This window comes from Manacus vitellinus, unplaced genomic scaffold (assembly GCF_001715985.3).
Source record: "Manacus vitellinus isolate BGI_N305 unplaced genomic scaffold, ASM171598v3 scaffold_6_pilon, whole genome shotgun sequence".
In the NCBI taxonomy this organism is placed as follows: Eukaryota; Metazoa; Chordata; class Aves; order Passeriformes; family Pipridae; genus Manacus; species Manacus vitellinus.
The window spans coordinates 12181271-12203160 of record NW_021940750.1 but is presented as its reverse complement, the minus strand read 5'-3'; the positions used below and the strand labels follow the sequence as shown (position 1 = coordinate 12203160).

The following is a 21890-nucleotide window of genomic DNA, read 5'->3' as shown; positions in this document are numbered from 1 at the left end:
TTTCCTATTGCTATGTGATTTAGTTAGATAGTATTTCCACAGTATATCCACTTCAGAATATCAAGTTGCCACTTTGAAATGACCAAATAGGAGTTTAATCCTGATGACAGCCAAATTTCTATAGCATTAAACAAATTGATAAATGCAGATTTTTTTCAAACACTAAAATATTTGCTGCTGTTTACTGGGCTACTCAGATTTATTGTCCTGAGATTGCAAGCGTATGTCATAAGATGTTAAACATTTTATGGACATAAGTAGTTGACTGCTACAAATAAAATACATGTTTTGAACTGCCATCATAAAAAGGTGAAACCAAGATTTTAAAAAATCTTTATGGCATTATACAGTAAGTTGACAACCTATCATCCAGTATTAGACAAAACAAGGGAAATAGGTTTTGGCAGATTTGGGGCTCGTAGTTAAAAATAAAAAATAACAAATATAAACACATGAAAACTGTATTGCCATTATGCTTAAAGACAATAATAAATCTTTAAAGATGCCAATGATTGCTTTAGATACTACAAATGACTGCTGCCAATCAACTCTAAAATATGTAATGCATGGTATTCTAAGTATCATAACTCAAGGCAAACTCCACAACACCACAAGTAATATTCTCCACCATAAACTACTCTATTCATTAGGCAGCAATAAGAATTGACATCTCTATTTCTTTGCAGTTGTGGAACTGTTGGCAGAAACACTCTCCTTTTTTTTCTGAATAACTCTAATTTTACCAAAAACTTCCTTGAAACCAATTATCCTGCTCTTGGATCTTGAAAGGAAGGTCTTAAACATGTCCTTAGGTAAAACTGAGAGGCGGTATCACTTTGCACCAACAACAGCAATTGTTTTTTCCCTAAAATTGTATTTTATATTTACATATATGTGCATACTACAGAGAGAGGGAGAAACTATGAGTTTTCTGACGACAACATGTTTAGGTAGTGGAACTTAAAGACACTCCAAAGAATGCTCCCCTCTTTTTGACTGTGATCTTGATCTTCAAAGGCTGCAGTTCACAGCATTTGTTAGTGCAATGTTTTTATAGTGTTTAAGCACTATTTATATTTGCATCTTTCACTTACTTCCTATACTGATTCTGCAAAGCTTTGTAATATGACAATAACAACCAGAAAAAAATAGTGGCTGATCCTATCTTTTGCTAGGCCACATTCAGCTTGCTCAGTCGAGGCTTTTTAATCAAGCCTCAGCTAAAATCATGCACATGTTTTTCATTACACTCTCTTCTCAGGAATTCCCTGTTTGAAAATGGCAGGTAAAATGTTAAATTGAAGAGTAACATCCAGCCACATTATCTGATGGTTTGGCAGCAGCTGACCTGTCACATGAATGAAATTCACCTTGCTGCAGTCCTGACACATTGTGTGGCCTGTTGAGGAGGAGGAGGCAAAAACAGGCAGGGTAGTATAAAGAAAAAAAACAAGGAGAGAAAAAGATAAAACATAACTAGCTAATATCAGACAGGGTAGTGTGAAAAACTGTGATAGTAGGCCTAGAAGAGGACCCATTTGGTAGACTCAAGGGCTTAAATTGTCCTAGTGGCACCATGAAAAGATTTTGCTGCAGCCTCTCAACCTGCCAGGGATGTGGGGAGGGAAAGGAGATGAAGGGGATGGGAGAGCCAGAGGAGAAGTGTGTTGTGATTCATTTACTTGTCCCTTACAGGATTCACAATTCGGGGATTCTTGCAGGGGGGAGGGGGGGGAAGAGGGTGTCTGTGTATGTGTGTGAATTTCACCCTATATATAACTTGGAATCTTATTAGATAACAACTCTGTGACACTGCAAATCCAGTATTTCTCAGCATACTATTTTTGAAGCTGAAACACACCATATTTTGATCTCCAAAGAAGTACAATAAAGATCCCCCCTTCCAAATAAAAAGAGAAGTAAAAAAAAAAAACCAACTGAATGCACGTGTAATAATTTCCAGGCGGGCTTCCTGTGATTGTAACCGATTATTTAAATTTTGGACTGTCTCTTTAATTTGAGGAGCAGGGAGAGAGGCGACAGATGGCAGACAGAATTGACTTATGTCCTCTATTCTTCTAAAGAAGAAGGGGGAGTGCAGAAAGTTTGATAGAGGCAAAAGCTACAGTACATAGGCCTGGCTATAACTATCTAATAGGTCTTTTGACGGATCGGTTCAGAATATTTAGCGTTTTTTTCTCCCCCAGACAGTCTTTGTAACAAACTCACAGTCCTGGAGGTTGCCATGGGTGACGAGAGCGCTGACATCCAGTCCCAACTACAAATAAGCACATGACAAACGGGCCCAGAGCCCTTGGACAGCCCTGAACCTTGGTGACCCCTAAAAAACCCAGCCTCCCCATACTCATGCCCCCCAAAAAAGCATTACTGAGTATATTTTTTAAAACTGAAAGCTTGCACTTAATTGGAAACACTGCCGTGTAACCAAAATGCTTAGGACAGCATGTACAAGTAAAAATAAATCATGCAGCATTGTTATTTAATGCGCTGTGACATCATTTCCTGAAATTAAACAGAGATGACACAGATTCAGACAGTCCCTACTAAGGTTCAGTTCAAACAATTCACAGATGTTTTCCTCCAGCCAGCAGAAAACAATGTGGGGCTTAAAGCACTCCTCTCCCTCTCCCACTTTGCATCTCCCACTCCCTCTCCTCAGCCTTTTCGCTGGTATGAGGAGGTACGACAGTTTTATAATACATGCTCCCGTAAAAATATTCTTTTTTTAATTTAATTACTCAGGCTGTTGTACTAAATAGATGGATCATTGTGTCACAAAAGCATCAATTTTTCAGAAGAAATAACAGATGTCTATGTAACAATGATTAGATTAACCACTCCCAGACAAAGCTAGCTTTTGAGGCCCACACACCCCATGACCCCGGGTTCCCTCTTCTGTAGGGGGTGGATGTAGAAATGTCAGATCTAATCTCAGATTCCATTTTTAAAACAAACAAAGCCCCACCCCCACCCCATTTCAGCTCTTTTAAGATTGTGGTGTTTAAAAGGTATGTGAATGTTCAGTCTCTTACTAAATCTTCAGGACTGATTTCATGGCAGAGGACTATGAGTGCTCAGAGGATGAAATCTTTCAGCCTGGGATCAGAAGTGCCATTTAGAGAAAGATTTCCAGTTTTACTCTGCCCTCGCTGGTGACACCGTAGTGCAGGCAGGCAGGACAGGAGGAGGATACTGGTGACGTTAGGCAGGGCTGTGCTACCACCAGCAGTAACAACAAATGCTAACGGCCACCACCAGCTCTTCTGGTGAGAGACCAGAGCAACTGTGGGGTACAAAGAGGCACAGCTCTACCACCTTGAGGACCACAGGATCACAGGTCATTGGAGTTAAACATTCAGGTACTGATTTTTCTTTAGCACTAGGGTGAAACCATTTAACCTTTCCTCACAAAGTTTACCCAGCTGAAAAATCTGCGCAATATTATTTTGTAAGACATGCTTCCAACAGGGTGGTGTTTGTGCAGAGAGGTCTGTTCTACAGGAGCAGGCAACTAGCTGAAAACTCAGCACATAGCCAGCCTTGCCTAGAAGCAGACATGGAATAAAACTGTAACTTAGGCTCCTCCAGCTCTCTGACTGTGTGGTGCACTGAGGTGGAAATGGCAGTCATGCGAACACACACGTAGGTGGTTTTGCAGGAGAATCAGAGGACATCATCCATCTCCTCTCTGTACCCTCAGAGGGTATAACATGTCATAATGCAGTCCAACACATGCAGTAAAATTCACCAGAATGACTTCACATTCCTGTATTTTTATGGAGTATCCCATCCCATTTTAATGGGACAGAGGTCTGTTGTATTTCTGGGCTTGGTTGTGTTTTTTTAAAGTACAGCAAAAACAGCAATGTGAAGAATCCTTCTCCCAGATCACATCTCTGAGAAAAGCTGTTCTACAGTTTGATATGAAAGTAAGCTGTTCAGTATAGAGTGCAATAGCCAGCTATGTTCCTAACCTTCCTTTAGGGTATTATTCCTAAAATCACAATATAGGAGGAGATATTTATGGAGGTGGGATGGATTCAACTTCTTTGAACATTTGCTCCAAGACTGGGTTTGGCTGATGACATTCATCTCTAGAATCAAGTCTAATGAATAAATAAAATAGGTGCCCTGTATAAAAGGCTTGATAAACCATTCATCAAGATATGATAGATTCACATTATATGCTCAGATACACCCACATAAATACAGAAAAAAGTAAATCTGTTTCAGTAAGACTATTCATATTATCCAGTCTGGACACCTGAATATGACAAGTTAAGAAAATTAATTCAGGTAAGTACAAAAGCTGTGGGTGGTTCATTTTAACACTTTCCAGGAGAGCTTACTCTAGCCTGACAATGAGGCAGATGAAATCAAAATCTATTCTACAATATACTGTGTAAAGAGCAAGATTTTCAGCCATAGGATTGTGGAAATCAGGCTAAAATTACACTGTTCAGTGTTGGGAGACAAAATTTCAGCTAGCAAAAAAAGAAAAAAAAAACAGCTCGACTACACTGACTTTAGCAGAGACATCCCAAATACTATCAGCTAGGAATCTGGCACTGTTATAAAAAAGGTTTAGTTTGCAGGGTACCATTGTTAAATCTGGTACTTTTAGTTAAGATACATATCTTCTTGCAGACTGTAACAAAAGAAACAACCAAAAAAGAATTTTAACAAAGGGCATCACTCCAGGTAAGTGTCAAAGAATAAACCAGCTCTCTAAAAGAAGGTGAAAAAATGTAGTCCTTAGCACACTATGATGTAGAAATGGATGAACTACCAGAGGTACAAGTCCATAGAATGGTATAATTACTTCCTTTATATCTTTCCTCTCTTCTGATTATGTATGTATATTTTAAAGGTCCTCCATCCTTCAAAAGGGCATAGGAGGAGGGGGACTGGCTTTGTATAGTTCCTGGTAAGAAATCCTAATCTCAACACTGGCATAAGCTGGAGGTGTCTATACATTTGAGCACTTCCTGTTTTCACTTTGTGATCAAATATGTTCTTTGCAGGGAAAATAGGGGAGCACTTGAGGGAAGAAAGCAGAGATGTCTGAGAGGCTAATTGAGTGTACTAAGGAATCCTGGATGTAGAGGAAAAGGGGTCTTCCAAAGCTATGAATAAACTCGTGGCTTGGGTCAGATTTCTTGTTGTTTCTCTTCTTTAACCACCTTTGAACTCAAGTAAAAACAGCCTTAAATGTCAGGTTTACCTTTCTGATGTTGTAATTTTTATGTACTATTGAAAAGCTTATACTACCAGACTAGGATTTCCTCTACTTTCTTAAACACTGGATATTATCCAGAAATAGCATACACATTTCCAGCCAATTCATCCTTAGATCTTTCATCTTCTGGTACTGTTGTAATTCCAAATGTAAGACAGAGCTCAGTAAGTGAACGAGAACACGACAGAACTCCTGATCCTTGCATTTGATTTCCAACAATAAAAATGTGCATGTGTATCCTGTTTCAAATATAATTAAAATTAGTGCAAAATGGAAGCTGTGATAGGGGTTAGAAATTGTTTTGAAAGATACAGCCTGTCAGACACATTCATTCTACATCAGAGTTCAAGTGCCTGTCTCTTCAAAAAAGCCACTTAGGCCATTCAATTTTTAAAATTGACTGCCTTAGGAGTTTGCAAACCAATTGAGTAAAGGAAAAAAATAGCATTTTATTTAAAATCATAAGTAAATACAATTAGTCAGAACTGAGTTACTCTTTTGGAATTTGACAGTCTGAAGGACTTTCAGGTTTAATCCATGACATAAGAGATGAACTGCCTGCCACTGCCTCTCCTTCCAGGGAAATCAGAGGTTAATGATTTTTGTCATATTGAGACTAACAGCTAACAATTGCTACAGTTGGCCTTTAGTATTTTATTTGTCCTTTTGAGGTATTCAGAATAGGTGACAATAGCTTGCAGTTGAGAACATATGTAGAGAGACCCCTGTGGCTTATGGAAAAGTTGCTCCATGCTGGTTGGGTGTTTGTAAAAAAAATACATCCAGAGCTCTTTTATGTTCCCCTCCTTAATGAATGCATGAATGTCAAAATGTACCAATGGCCCATTCAGGGGGCAAAGCCTAAGCAGCTCCTTCTTTAAGAACACATCCTGAGACGTAAAATACATTTGCTTAACAAATTAAAATAATGAGATAATTCAATTAGTTTCTTTAAAAAAAAGGGAGGAAGAAAAAAGGGTACATCAGGGGATTATTGTAATACATGAACAGGTCATACAGCACAAAGGAGGAACAAACCAATTTGAAATAAGGTTAGACTAGTAATGAAGGAATGTACATTGAATCATGGACCACCATTGTAAAGATATTTACTTGAAACAATAAAATTGTACATCACAGATTCCCCCTTCTGGCTCAGCCAGCATTGCATTTTGAATGGGCAAGCTAATTTGAGAAAAAGTGTGGGATCTTTAAAAGAAAGGAGCTCTCTTCCTTCCCTGCACGTGTTTATGGCAAGAATCTTTCTGAATTTACATTGCACTGGTCAGGGGTCTCCATTATCAGTTTGCAGGTCTGAGAATTACAGCACAGTAAATCTTTCAACACCTGCAAACTCATTAAAGCCTGGATGGTAAAAGGTTTGAGGCTTTTTCGTGTTCATTTAATCTGATTTCTGTGAGGCCATCCTCACCAGTGGTGGCAAATTTCCTTAATTCATGCAGGATGGAGAGGGTCAGGAGAAAGAATAGAAACAAGGAAAGGGATTTCAAAAAGCCAGGACGACTTTCCTCAGGACAAGCAAGAGGCAGTTGACTGTTTAATAAGCAAGTGTCAAATGCTTTCAAGGAGCACATAAGAAAGAAAGAAAGGCAGGAAAAAAACCCCAACAAGATACCACAAATTTCATAAGAGGAAATGGAGTTATTACAGAGATGGCTATACAAACCAAACTTATTTGCAGCCCTGCTTTTCTCTGTCTGCCTGTAATACTCCTCTAAAGATACCCTACAGCTAAATGAAAAACCTTCCACTCACACTCACTCGACATCCAAATTAAAAACATTTTACAGGTTAGTAAATCTCCAGCTGAGGTGATGTAGCAAAGAACAGCTGTGAAGTAATTTTGATAATGATGAGAATAATAAGCACATGGCAAGGTTCAGGGCTTTGCTGTTGCAGCTTCAGTGCTCCTGAATAGATAAAAGTGATTAAATACTCCTGATTATCCTTGACCAATATGTAATGGATTTACAGCCCTTTCAATTAGTCAGTATTTGCTTAGGACTCATTATTTTGTCTTTGGTTAAGTAATCAGCCCAGAGACTCATGTTCTGTCTAATTCCTCTGAGCCAAGTGGGTACAGGGCACCTGACCTTTGAAATGGCCATAGCTGGGAGGCAGGAATAACCACTACTCCAGCAGAGACACTGGCTATTCCAGCTAATCCTGACCCCACAGGCCAGATCAATGCACCTTAGTTTGCTACTAATGTCCTTACATCAAAATGATGGTTTAGAAATGTGAATCTGTCACTCCCCCCTTTAGCTGTGCTGCTAGCAGAGCAGTTCAATAGTCCCTATCATAAATAGATCGGGTCCTGAAATCATTACTCAATAACCAACATCAGCTACCGTGAAAATTTATAAAACTTTGGTAGAAAAAGAGGTAGTTAATTACAGTTAGCTTTTTAAGCCTTATCAAGTGAGAAATAATTGTAAAGTGAAAGGAAGAAGAAAATCAATTGATAATTTTACCAGTTTCCATTATTTCCCACATGAAATAAACTACAAACAGTGATACTAGATTTTCTATTGAACCGTGTTTTGATGCCTAAGTGAAGCTATAATGACAACAGAACACCAACACATAAAACTAATAGCAAGAAGAGGATAAAGACAGACCACAGAAAGCATTGCTATGTCACATATTTAATCTCTCTCCCCCAAATGTGATTATGGCTAGTTTTTAATATTAATGGACTTGAAGAGAAGCTAAAAAGGTGCTTATTCTCTCTGTTACACAACTGAAAAATTAGGGAATCTGGAAGCCTTCTATATTTCTCACAAAAAAGTCACAATGACAAGTTTACAAGCTGCTCCTTTGACTCCCTAACATCCACAGTGTATGTCAGCACGCACAGACCAGGGCTCCCTCTTTCACCACATACATATGAAGTTTGTGTAAACAGAGGCCAGCAATAAACAATCCAGAGGGCAGAACTTTATATGTGCTAAAGCAAGAACCCCCCCTTTTGTTGTCTGTAGGAAGATTTTGAATAGTTCAAAGCCAAAATTGGTTACTTCATTTATAGTTGGTGTTCCATGCTAAGGCGTTGTACTCTCTCTCTTTTTCTTTCTATAGGCATGTATATGTGTATATATACACACACATATAGATAGATTTCTTTGAGATTTGTCATGATTCCAAGACCCAAGAAAAAAAAATCTGGAAGAAAAAAAAGCAACAAAAACTGACCCCTAGTAATGGTCCAAAAATTATGGGGACAATTGATTTCTAGTAATGATTAATAAACCTCATTAGGCACATGAATAGAAATCTGTTTTGGTTTTGGGCACCACTTACTGTGAGATGCTGGAAAAGCCATGCTCTCATGATATTTGTTGCTACTTTGGGGAAAATGCCTCTTTTCTTCTGACGCTTTTTGTCCTTGTCTGGATCATCATCATCTCCTGTACCAGGTGAGGCTACACTGTTGTCTAAACCATCTCCTACAACAAAGAGAAAAACAGGAAGGAGGAGACGTTTAATGAACAAAATATAGAAGCTAAAAAGTATCATTAAGTACCAAGTCACTACCACAGTTTGTTTGGGGGTTTTTTTGCTAGATCAGGCACATGTATAAGAACATTATATAAGAACACTGATACAAATATGTAAAAATTAAAAACTGTGTCTCTTCAAATACTAATTTTGGTTTCACATATGCATATATCATTAATTCATTTATAACTGTGTGCTTGACATAGTGCAATAGCTCTTTGTCAATTATCGGATTCAATGTGGGAAAACCTGCCACAAGAAAACCCATTTACTGTAAATGCATCCCTACAACCATTCTGAATATATACGTATAAGTAATCAAGTTAAATGTTCTGTAGTCTATATATTCAAGGCTCTCTGCAGAGGTGGCAGTAACCATGTCACTGTTCAGTGCACATAACACACTGTCAGATGAGCCACTCCCCGTAACCATCACCTCCCAGCACACATACATACGCACTCGCAAACACGTACACCTACCATGACCCTGCATATAGCATTTGCATGACATGAAAACTTCTACGTCTCTGCATCAGTGATTATTATCATTAAAAGAAAAGATGCACATCAAGGTAGAGTTCTCACTTAATCAGAACTTTCCATCAACATCTTTCTCTTCTGTGCTTTTTCCTGGCATTAATTGTGCATTAGCAAAAATCATTTACTTTTAACAGTCATAGTTATTTTTTCTTGCCCTCCAGCAAAAATGCCTTGAAAGCCTGCCTGGAGGGCATCTAAATTATGTATCTGAAAAACTCTTCTGGCAAGGCATTGCAGGACCCCTACTTTCTTAAAATTCATACGAGCACGTCTTCCTGTTTTTGGGAAGGCATCAATCAAGTGCAGCAATATATGCCATATTCCTGCATTAATATTTGAACTAATAACTTTAAAAAAAGGAAAGAAACAAGATCCGACTTGTGGCATAATCAAATGCAAAATAAATGAAGAATACTGGGACAGCACTGAGACTTTATAGATTGCTGTGTTTTCCTTACACATCATTAGCCCGGAGCCACACGAAAGAGGAAAACAGAGAAGTGGAGAGTTTATGCTCCCTGCTGGTGTTTAAGAAGCTGAGGTCCTGGAAGGACATCTGGGAATTGTGCTGAGACGGTGGTTTTTGTAATTTAAGAATAGACATTCATTAGCAGTAAATGCCATAAATCCCATGCTAAGTAAAAACCTTGTCCAAGAAAGCCTAAAACAATAAACTCTGTGCTCAATGTAGCCTGAGCTAGACGGTCCATAGCTTCCTGAGGAATGCTATAGATTCACAAGCTAATTCCTGTAGCCTCGTCTAGATCTGTAGTGCTACTAAAAGAAATACATTGCTGCTACATACAGTCCATTTGCTTCAAAACTTGCATTTCAGCTCCATCTTCCCACGCCAGATCACCCTTCTTGTACTGCCTCCCCTCTGAAAAACCAACCCTTTTGGACCAGAGAGAACAGAAAAAGCCACAGCAAAGAGCTGGCAGATTAATTTTATTGACATTTCCATTTTCGCTGCAATGTGATACCCTCCATCACATGGAAGAGATGACCCTCACTATTTACAGACTGACAGGCCACTTCATTACAACCACGCTGCCCCAAGGCAGAGCAGCTCCTTTCCATCTGCCCAAACACCAGAGCAAGACCCTAAAGTCGCTGCTCTCTTTCTCATGCTCTGTTTCTTTTTTCTTTTTTTTTTTATTTATTTTGTGTTTTGTTTTCTTTCTGTTAATGATCGAGCAAGGAGAGCCAAATCATAGTAAACTAATCAAAGAGATTACGGAAGCTCTAAACTCTGTAACCAACTGTTCACTCTTGCAATAAATTGGTTATTTAGAAAGCACTCCTTTTGGCTACTCTCTTCCCCTCCATATAATCCACCCTACTCCTCTGTCTCTCACAGACACGCGTGCGCACGCACACATACACACACATGCACACACACACACACACACACACACTTTCCACTATGCCAAGGAACTGCTGCAAGGCAAATTCTCACAAACACTAATGGCTTCTGACTGCTCCTTGGCAACCCCAGCATTTTAACCTGGGTGGATATGCTCTCCAAAATACAGACACTGGAGCTATCTCATCAGCTGTTCATGTGACACAGATGGAGAGTGGCTATTAGGAGCCAGGCAATGGGCCTTGGGGATCTGAGGTGCTGTACTGTAGCCTCAGGCAATTTTGAAAAGCAGTACCCGGAGATGGGGGGAAAAAATCCCTACTGAAAGTGCAAGTTTGAAGTCAGTCAGTTTGTTTGTCTATCTGTCGTGCGGATAAAGATATCTTTGTCTCTTTATGTAAAAGCAATGCGTGTATGCACAGGATGCGTGGAGCTGTAAAACTTCTGCTCTGCACCATCTTTTCAAACCACAGAAGCACAAGTTCACTCTGTATGGACAAATTCCTGTCTATCTGCATATACATTCTCTCCTGTATGTGAGCATCCTCAGTAGGAGTCGCCTACATACTAAATCAATGGACCTTTTGAAGAGGTTATTATTATCCTGGTTTTAAAAAGCTAGTAGCAGCCCAAGAAAGGAAAGTTTAGCTAAAGCTCCCACTGCCTTCCCACCCTAATCAGCAGCTGAAATTGTAAGAGTTGGTGCCTCCTTAATTTGTTCCATAACCCCATGAAAGGAAATTCAAATGTTGTACCTCCAAATTATATGAGAAAAAAAATATGGTGAGATTTGTTGCTCGTGGTGAATCACTAGCCCAATCCTGTGTAACCTGTCATATCTTTAATAGGACTACAGCTGCTCACATTAGTGGATACAGTTTCTAATAGGAAGACATCATAGAAATAGCTCATAAACTCTTTTCCAAGATGGAATTATATACTTCTTGCATATGGAGGGTCTGATCTTATAAATATATCCAAATAAATATCAGTTACATTAAATAAAGAAAAATAAATTACCAGAACTGAAATAAGATTAACAGACAGAAAAGTCACTTTATGGTAGACCGGATTAACTATCTTTTTACTACTCTATGAAGGAATCAAAATTTAAATAATTTAAATCATAATTACAAGTGAGTCTGCTTATGTGATCTGTTCATATCCTGGATTGGAAGAGTAAAGTCAAATCCTAAATTGTATGGAAATTGCAATTGTCCAAGCATAGTTATGCCAGTTTTCTAGAGGAGAAATTAAGCCTTGATTTTGGCCCACTGTCTCTCTATTTCACCAGCACCAAAAAAAAAAAAGATAAAAAATTAAGGATGGCTTTCTCCTCTTTCCATACTGTTCACTCGTTTATTCTCTTGCAAAGAGTAGAAGTGATTGCAAAACCCTATCACTGTTCTAGGAAAGAGGAGAATTCTTAAAAGTGGCACTCTCTTTGTGGAGGTGTCAATGAACTATGCAGAATTCAAGCCAGTAGAGAATTAGGCATTTTACCCAGCTTGTTTAAGATAACAGTAATGCTATGAAATAGTCTCGATAACCCTTATAAAAGATGGAGAGAGTTTACAAGAAACTTTGTAAAGTGACCCACATGGGGTTCCTTAAAGACCACCTCTTCTAGGGGAAGGTTTTGTAGAGGAGGCTGAAGATGCAAGTCTTCTTTATACAGTGTGAAGTTGGGCTTCCACACTAGCTCTGTGTTCTGGCACTCTTAGCATATGTTGAGTTGCCTTCCACAAGATAAATTGTTTTGCATTGAAAGCAAAGGAGACTACCACTTTTAAAAAATATCAAATAAATAGTTACAGAAGGGTTTCCATTGCACCATAATTCCAGCTTAACTTGCTGCAAACTCATTTCCTTGGACAAACAAGCTTGCCCAATGTTCATGCACTAAGGACCCTTCAAGAAACAGAGTCCAGTTCTACAGAAAGTCTGTCCAACCTTATTGTATCAATGAATTCTTCTCTGTCAGTCCTCCACACTGTCACTATTATCTCAACCCTTCTCAAGTCTTTGCTTGTGTTCCCCACAGAGTAAAGACCCAGCAACAGATGAAGCAAGTGCTGTTTAGAAGCTGCTCATCTTGTGTTTTCACGACTTGTGAATAAGACAAATAACAAATTCCCAATCTATGCAAAATGATAACTGAAAAGGACAACCTAGTCAGGCCAAAGCACAGCAACCTGGTAACAGTCCAGATTCAAACTATAGAAATAGTTCCTGTTACCATTATAACGAGTAGAGCAGTTGAAAAAGTGATTTCTGGAAAAGTACATTTCAGCACCCGGTGTTTGAGTTTCTTCACCATCAGAGGTCCATTTTCTAAAAATATTGGAAGTAATATGAAAAGCAAGCTAAAGGATTCTGAAATGAAAGCTGCAGTGTACTATGCTGCTCTTAAGTAAGCTCCTCTACAATCTTGCAGTCTAATATTTTGATGGAGTGGAATATGTAGATATAAGTGCAAAACAAAGAAGAGACTGCATGTAGCCTATATTCACAATTTGCCATTATTTGTTTGTTTGTACTTATAATGCGTCCTTCTGGACACATAAGTATTTTAAACCATTATTAATAAGGACATTCAATTTAGTAATATAATCCATATCACCGCCAGAGAAAAATCTTAAAAATCTGGTAAATTACCACTGCCAGAAAGCTGGAAAGAGAAGTGTCTGAAGAAGTTTTTGAAGATAAGATAGTCTGTGTTGTAGGGAGAACTAATAGAGAGGGAAGATCAGCTCCAGAATAAAAGACCCTTCAGAAGAAGTCCTTATCTCCATTCCATCTGGTTAAAATCATAAGGCTTTTAGCCTTACAACTCCAGTAGATCACAGGATAAAGTCCTGGTTATGGATTGGGGTTTTTTTTCCTCCTCCTCTTAATGATCCCTGTTCAAGGAAGTTGACTTAAGTCTCTTCACACCACAGAAGCCGTACTTGTCTCCTGCAGCTTACTTCCTAGGGAAACTGAGTAAAGATGGATTATGGGTGGCAAACCTGGGACTTTGAAAATCACGAGCAATTCAAGTGGGCTTCCCAGCTTACAGATGTGCCATCATCATCAGTGCTCTGCCAGTATGTGTGCTGGTTTTGCTAAATTACTTTACTGCTGGAGGAAAGGAGACATCAGAAGCTGTTCAAACCTGACAGGCATGCTCAGCCACCACTTCCTGGAGTGGAGTATCCTCAAGTGAGCTGCTGTAATCAGACCACTGTGTCCCTCCCATTTTGTGTCTCTGAGACACCAGGCACATATCTCCTGGTGCTCTGTTCTATGTCTCAGTGAGCATCTTGGAGAGAAAGACAGGTTGGACACTGGTGCACTAGTGGGAATAGGAAGACTTCAGATATACAGCACTAGCATCTCTCTTACTACAGAAAATGTTATTCTTTTGCCCTTCTGGAAGCAGTAAGGAGACAAAAAGCTGGGCTTGTCTCTTGCTATTCTTTGAAAGATATTTATGATCTTTTGCTGTCCCGAATAAAACAGTAATTCCACTGTAAAGATGACATGTACAAATTTCACACAAGGCATGAATAACTATTGAAAATTCAAATAGGAGGAAAACCTAAGCCACTATCAGACCTCACCTACAAAGCCATTCTACATGATCTAATTACATCTTTGCATAGTTTGTCAGTCAGGAGCAAGTCCCTGTTGCCATCTCACAATATGTCCTAAAGGCTTAAAGAGTTGCATGGTATCTTGTATATAAAGTGTATTTACAAAAAGAGACAGAATAAAAACTGCTCCTTTTCTATTTCTGGATAGGCACCTCTATACAATCATCAATATATCTCATTTGCAAAAATGCATTTACAACTATGGAATGACATTCCAGCTCTGTTATTATAGCCATGCATGCTATAAAATCAGTGACCTAAGGCTTTCAAATCTGTTTGCAAAACTGTTATGTTTCACATTTCCCCTTTTATATTTTTCAGCCCAAAATTAAGAAAAAAGACTGGCTTTTTTGAGTCCTTAATTTTCTGTGTTTAGAGCTCATGTTTATTTGTGAAGTGAATTGAGAAACCTTAGAGATTCTACCAAAAGCCAAAAATGTATTTTTCTAGCTTTTTTAAAGACAAAAATTATAAACAGCAGTTTAAATGTTAAGGTCTTTTATACAGCCCGAAGGTTCATGATTCGTTCATTGCAATCCAACATTTTTTCACATCAGGTGAAAAAAGTATTCCAATGCAGACAAGGAGAACAACAGTAAAGCAACCTGCTAATTACTGATCTCTCTTACGTTCCTGCTGTGCTAAACTGTCCAGACATGTTGAAGTGAATTTTTTCTGCGATTTTCAAGTGACTAGTTCATGGCCCGCTGCCGTGGAGTGCAGGAGAAGGGACGAAATGCTTTAGTTTACATGCAACATTTACTAACTGTGTGGGTTTTCCGACATTAAAGAGAGGACAGTGACCCATGCCACCTTTTTCACACTCAAAAGAGCACTGAAAAAACAGTCTTCATAGGCTTACCTCAGGCTTCCCTGGCCCTTAACTCCCTCCCCCCAGGGTAGGAGCAGAAAGAGAAAAAAGAAGGGATTTTATGCTCCTTTCTCTTCAACTTTTCAGGCGGTATAAGCAGCATTTAGCAAATTCAGCCTCCAAATGGCTCCAAATGCTCTGAGCTGCAGGGGCTCATCCTTTGTTAGCCTCCCTCTATTTACACAGGATTTACGCAGGCTCTCCACTGAAGAGACCACATGTTTCTGACAGAAAGCACTTCCATTCACACTGCATCAGGCAACAGGATTGTAACCACTGCAGCTTCACGCTGACCTGAGATTAGGGATTTCAGCAACATTGAGATGGTAACAATCTGCTAACTAACGAAAATTATCCATGGAGAACTCTGCTGCTTGCTTCAGTTAAAACTACCGTGGCCAGATAGATTAGGTTACTTAAAAGGGCAATTAAGAACTAGCTACTGTCAAGAATATGCATGTCCATCTACAAATAACATACGCATACAGAGAAATATCAGCAGGGGAAAAAAAAATTTAAAAAAAATCATGCTGCAGCTTGGATTAAAACAATTTCACCCACTGGTTGAAGACATAAAGTGTAAAAACAGACAGATGGACACATATGTAAATGTGGCTGCATTTGTTTCTCTGGAACTGGCAAGTTAGTAATAAGAGTATAGTTTAATGATTTATTTTTCATGGTATTTTCACACTGGTTAACTGGGCAGTGGCAACATCCATACAGAATTTAGGGAGCAAGATAATTCATTCCATCTAATTGCTACTGGGGCAAACAAACTGAAATAGGTGACCTCTCATGGCTCTACTTACAAGAAGTCAGCACTAGAACCTGATATCAATCTGGGGATTTTTAAAATTTAGTAATATTTTTTTAAAATCAATTTGGCCAGTCAGGATTTCTGCACTGAGATTTTTTCCCCCAGATTTAGTATTTGTGTCAGGGTTTTCAAATGGATAACACACACACAAGCACAACAAATGTTGCTGTTTGGAGCTTGTGATTTTTTGCTCAATAGCTTTTCATTGGGCAAGAGAAAATTGGATGGGAGCACAGGGCCAGAAAGGACCACATAGATCCAGATTTTTGATGAGTTTTATTTTGACGTTTTAATTTGGCAAATTATTTTGCTTCTGCAGCAAAACAATTCACTTCCATAATAGTAACTCCTGCATGCATCTAATAAGCTCTTAAAAAGAACTAGGTATATTCTAAAGTTCTCCATAGTATATCATAATAAAGCTCTTCTGGGCACTCAATGATTCATTTTTAGTGATCTCTCAAATGCCCTTACCCACAGTTAACACTCAGATTTTATTAAGGAAGAAAGCAGGGACAAATGTCCACTTAAGTCCCAGCTCTCAAATTCAACTCTGCTTGCGCTGCAGTACCTAAATCTAAAGCTTTTCTAATGTTCTATTCACCTCCCCTGTGTGGCATTTCTGCTAACACAAGAGTTCACAATCTTTCAGCCCCAAACACAGAAGGCTGCTATCTTCGAGTCATCCAAGGAATGTGCCAGATACTATCATCTCTCCTGCAATACAAAGAACCAGAAAGAGGCAGAGACCAAAAGGAGACCGTGCTGATCAGGTTACTAAAGTCCAGAAAGTCTTTCCCAGAATGCTAAATGTTAATCTTTGAACCAGCAAATGTTATAATTAAGATCCTTGTAGTTGGAGGAAACGCTAGCCTGAGAAGTCAAAGGTGCAGCCATTTGAAGTTGTATTTTTTGCACATTTATCTTAATCTCACACTCCTCATGCTGGCACAACCACTATCAAGCACTTGTTCTATTCAAGCAAAATTATCATGAATGTCAGTGGCAGTTTTGCCTGAGTAAAGAGTGTAAGACCAGATCCTTGTCTTGTTCAGAGAGAATTGCAAGCACTGCACAATTCCATAGCAGATACACTCATTAAAACTTGTGGTTTATGCTGATTTATTATGCTCTTCTATTTAAAAGTGAAACTCACTTTGTACCTCAACAGGAAAGTGTTCAGTGCACTTGTTTCTACATGGTTTTAACTTCAATTCCCACCCTCCCCACCTCAGCACAAGTTGGGAAGTTAACTCTCATTTTTGGTGTCTAGGTTGAAGAAAGGCATTATTAAAATAGGTTTAAGTATTTTATATGCTTTGGTAACTACTTTACAGTGTGAATGTAAATAGCTGTTATTGTATTTAAATTTTTCATTCTACTAAACACTGTCACAAAAAGTGTCCTTGTGCTGCAGTCTAATAGAGTTCTTTTTAAATCACTTTTTAATATATTTTTAGAGAAGTATTTTTAGTATTCTCATAGTAATTCTGTTAAGAATACCAGCTGCAGACTGGCTACAGCTGGGGCAACAATAACAAGTCATTAAAGAAATCAGCAGACAAAAAAAAGTTGTGTTTGGTTTTTTTTTAAAAGCACATCTCCTCTAAGAGACTATTTTCCTTTTTGTAGTTCCGGGATAAAGTTTTTAGTTTTCTCAATCAACTGTACAAAAGTAAGTATACATTAAAAAAACTATATTGTATTTAAAGTACCATTTCTTATTTGTTATCCTTTTATTTTTGTCCTTACAGTAGTATCAAAAGTTCAATTAAAATTCTACCTGTAGTTGAAGTTAAGTAATTTAGCTCAATTGTACCTCATCAATATTTAACCTTTAACATTTTGCAGTTGTTTATATATAGCAGAATGTAGAGAACTTAAAAGTAGATGATGGCTAACATCCTGTACTGTTCTTCTTCATTAAATCATTAACGTAGTTCCTTTTAAGAATAAAAGTGACTTTTTTTTTTTTCAAAGGAAAATAGCCATCAGAGCATCTCAATTTTCCTTACAGCTGTTAAAAGCGGTTATGAACTGTGAGATATTTTAATGTCTTGCAGTTCTCCTTAGACCACATGCTGTTGGACACAACAGCTTGTTCAGGAGACAGCTCTTAAAATGATGCCCACTAACAGAGAAAGAGACCATGTACTGTTCACATTAGAAAACTCTCTTTAAATAACCCTCTTTAGAGGGTTATTTACCTATTAAAAAAGCACCAGTTGAAACATGACATACAAGTACACATGCATAGGATTTTTTCATCATTTCCAAAAAGTAATTAAAAAAGAGTTAGGACTAGAAAGGTAACAGAGAGTTATTCCTGAGAGATACTAAGTTAAAAGCTTCAGGTTTTAAAAAGGACATTTGTTAGGCCACAAGTCCAAAATGCACATTGGTCTATTTTAAGACACATTAAAGAAAAAATGGTGGATGTCTGAATGCACAAAAAAAAGATGTTTCAATAGAAAAGTGTCAAAATGAAGCATAAAAGCTTTTTCAGGTGATAAAATATACACAAATGTGTATGTTACTTAAAACACAAATAAGAATACTGTCTTGATATGCATTCACAAACACTTGAACAGCATAAGAAGAGATGTTTGCTGTGAATGCATAGTTCAGAAAAAAATTAAAAATACAAAACAACTCCAAACTTGGCAAGTCTTACATACCATAAGAGCTCCAACACCTATGCACAGTAGGGTGGATTAACCCGCTGGGTGCTGCAGACATATATATGCACCTCCTCCTAAAGTGTTCATTTGGCTGGCAGTCTGGAAAATGCCAGAATGTGAAGGGTTACGTGGGAACACTCACAGTCTGCTCTTGTAGGTTTAAGTTAAAGCCTGTACTTTAAATATAGTGTGCTAGGTATTTGGAAACATAGCTAATACTGTTTATAAGTGTTACGCTATTTGGTGCTCAAAACTAAGGATTCAATCAAGTGCTCACTCCCACTGGTGAATCATGTTCCAGACTACAACTGCTTGCTTTGAACCTGTCTGTATTTATTTTCAAGGGTACCATTTTTCAGAAGTCTTTTCCTCCAAGAAGCCTTGTAAAGGTAAAGTGTAAACCATCTATGACTTATGTGCTATAAATATTGGATGTTTAAAAGTGGAAAAAGCCTAAAATATTTTGTCTTTCAAGTACAGTAGACAGATTAAACAAGCAAGCATATGAAAGCTGAAGCCCCTAGTTAGTCTCTGCCAGTTTCTTAGAGCCTGGTTTCAGCCATGAGAGAAGATAGAGTTAAGAATATCCAAGTGCCTCAAATTGGAAGAAGCAGCAAGCATACAGACATGAATTCTGGTCAGAAAATTCCAGCTGCTTGACAAAAAAAAAAAAAAAAAGGAAAAAAAGAGAGAGACTTTTACGATATCAGAAAGGCAGATAAGCCACTTATTTTCTTCCATCATATAATTTTACTAATTTGTTTCAGAATAATATGATTAAAAATAAAGTGAAAAAGATGGGATGGGGATGGCCATGGCCACCTCTCTCTGTAGCCAAACTGTCCCATAAGATGCTTTGGATTACCTTAGGTGATTAAAAGAACTGACATACACATAATTTTGTAGAAACAGGGGGGAAAGTTTTTGACAAATGTTTTGATGAATTGGATTTTGAAAATAAGGAAGCATAAAAATAGCAAAACCACAGGGTACTGACTTGTTGTAACATTACTTTCTTAAAAGTTCACAGCACAAACTGTGACACTTGATGTTTTGCCTTTTTGCTCATAACTTGTAATTCCATTTCAAGTCTTTCATTGTAGCAGAAAATATTACAAAACACAAATATGCAGTGTCTACAAAGTCTTCCTAGACTGGTTTGTATCCCTGAGCTTTTTCTAAGGAAGAATCTCACGAGTTGGACTCCAGAGAACTTCCATGACCCTTCTCCCCTGCTTCAGAGAAGACAGGGTTGGCTCTGTGTAGGGACCCCAAATGAAAAACCTGGCAAGTTATGAGACTTCCCTTTCTTCAGGTTCAGATGGGGAAAACTGACTTTCCCTCTGGATCTAGATTCTCCTAGCCAGAGAGCTGACCCATCTGCCATAAGATCAAATATAAGCCCCACCAATCAAGTAGCAGTCCAGGCTAAATGTGCTGATGCAACAAATTTCCAGATCTTGATCACACTAGGCAGGGGAGTCATTCTTCTCAGTGATGAAGTCACTGAATGCACTCTTAAGGAGATAAAAAATTAAGAACTGGCTGACTTTGCACCATTTGAGTGAGTTATTCGCCACTGACCCAGAACGACAGAACTGTCATGTTCCGACACCAGCTAGGAATGACTATAGACATGGTCATCTCTGACTCCTTGCTGCAAGTCTGTAAGGAGGAAACAGGAATCATTTCTGAGCTGGTTAGTGGCATCAATCCAGAAACTACAGTGCTTAAATGCATTATGCATTAGAAGAAACTTCACACAGTTTCTCCATCTCTCTCTCCTTCTCCCCCTCTTCTTAAAAACTTGGTGAAATGATGCCAATGAGAGGGCTCAGTACTCAAAACAAAAAAGAAAGCAAATAACATTTCAGTGATAAAGATTTGCCTCAAAGACATTAACCCCCCTTGAAATTTTATAGTTAAGACATTTTTACCTGTGTTTTACTATGTCGGCTTTTAAAACTTACCAGAGATTTATACAGCATATAAGAATTCAGATGCTAATAGCATGGGAGCATTATCTAACACAAGATATTCTATTCTTTTCTCTGTTATTGGCTCTGAAACTGACCTTCAGAAAACTTTAGGGAAAGGATTTTTCAAACTGCTCAAATAAGCAAGGGATAAACTTTCAATGAAAACTGCTTTGAAAGTAATACTTAATATTGCTTTTGATAGTAATTGGTGGTGGCTCTCAGATAAGTGAATACTATATATTACCACTTTTAAAGACAAACATGCCAATGCACCCCTGTGCTCATTTGAGCATTACATTTTTTCAAGTCTGAGTATGGCTATTGTTTTTACTAATTCTTCATTTCTAAATGCATATCAAAAAAGAGAACATCCTGAAATATTCTGTTAGAAGGCAGGTTCTTGGACATAAGTACTTGTGATCAAAATAGATGTACAAGGACATCTTATTTCTATTCTCCTTCAGCTAAGTAGCACTATTTCAATTTATGTTACTAGGAGCAAAATGAAGTCTTAGCACTGCAATTTCAGTAAAGAGACCACACAGTTGTTCATATTTTTGGCTGATCAAAACCATCAAGTATGAACAGTACTGTCATCCAGTCTTTAATCTCCTGGGGTATATGTGGGAATTTGTTCTGAGAGACAAAGTGAAAAACTAAGACTTGGCATTTCCCATTTCTACCTCTGATGAACTCTACCACAAAACACTTTCTGGACCTCACTTCACCCACTGCACATGCTGCATTTCTGTTTTCAGGGATGGCACACACAGAGCAAGCCAGTTTTCCCAGGAAGAAGTGCTCTGAGGGACCGGGACCTGCCTGTGCTGCTAGTCTCTCTGCAGCGAGGATGCTAAAATGAGCACCAGCCCTGCACATTTGGATGGAGAGAACTTATCCCTGGCTCTTGGAGAGCAGGAAAGAATTATCACACAGAGTGCAGGTCTGGGACCGATTTTCTGAAACGAACACCAGCATTCACAATTCAATTATGAAGCACCTAACGAGGCCACCTTTTCAACCCTGTTTATTTCTTGCAAAATAGATTCACCTGGACAACAGCAAGGAAAGAGAAGTTATATAAAGAAGATGAGCAGGACATCCTTTTCTCCTCAACTGTGCTACTCTCTGGTACCCATGATGGCTTTTCCCATTTGTGATAAAGGTTCAGTAAATTACAAAAGCCTGGGCCCTAGTTGTTGATGGTTCACAG

At 38.4% G+C, this 21890-nt stretch overlaps 1 protein-coding gene across 6 annotated transcripts in view; it reads right to left on the bottom strand.

Annotated features, from left to right (window-relative positions):
• The window catches only part of MEIS2 (Meis homeobox 2), a 171332-nt gene that overhangs the window by 110731 nt on the left and 38711 nt on the right, over positions 1-21890 (bottom strand). For all 6 annotated transcript variants that reach the window (XM_029964197.1, XM_018082788.1, XM_018082790.1 and 3 more), the window contains one exon: positions 8585-8730. In XM_029964197.1, the coding sequence (XP_029820057.1) occupies positions 8585-8730 (146 nt within the window). The remainder of the gene's footprint in view (positions 1-8584; positions 8731-21890) is intronic.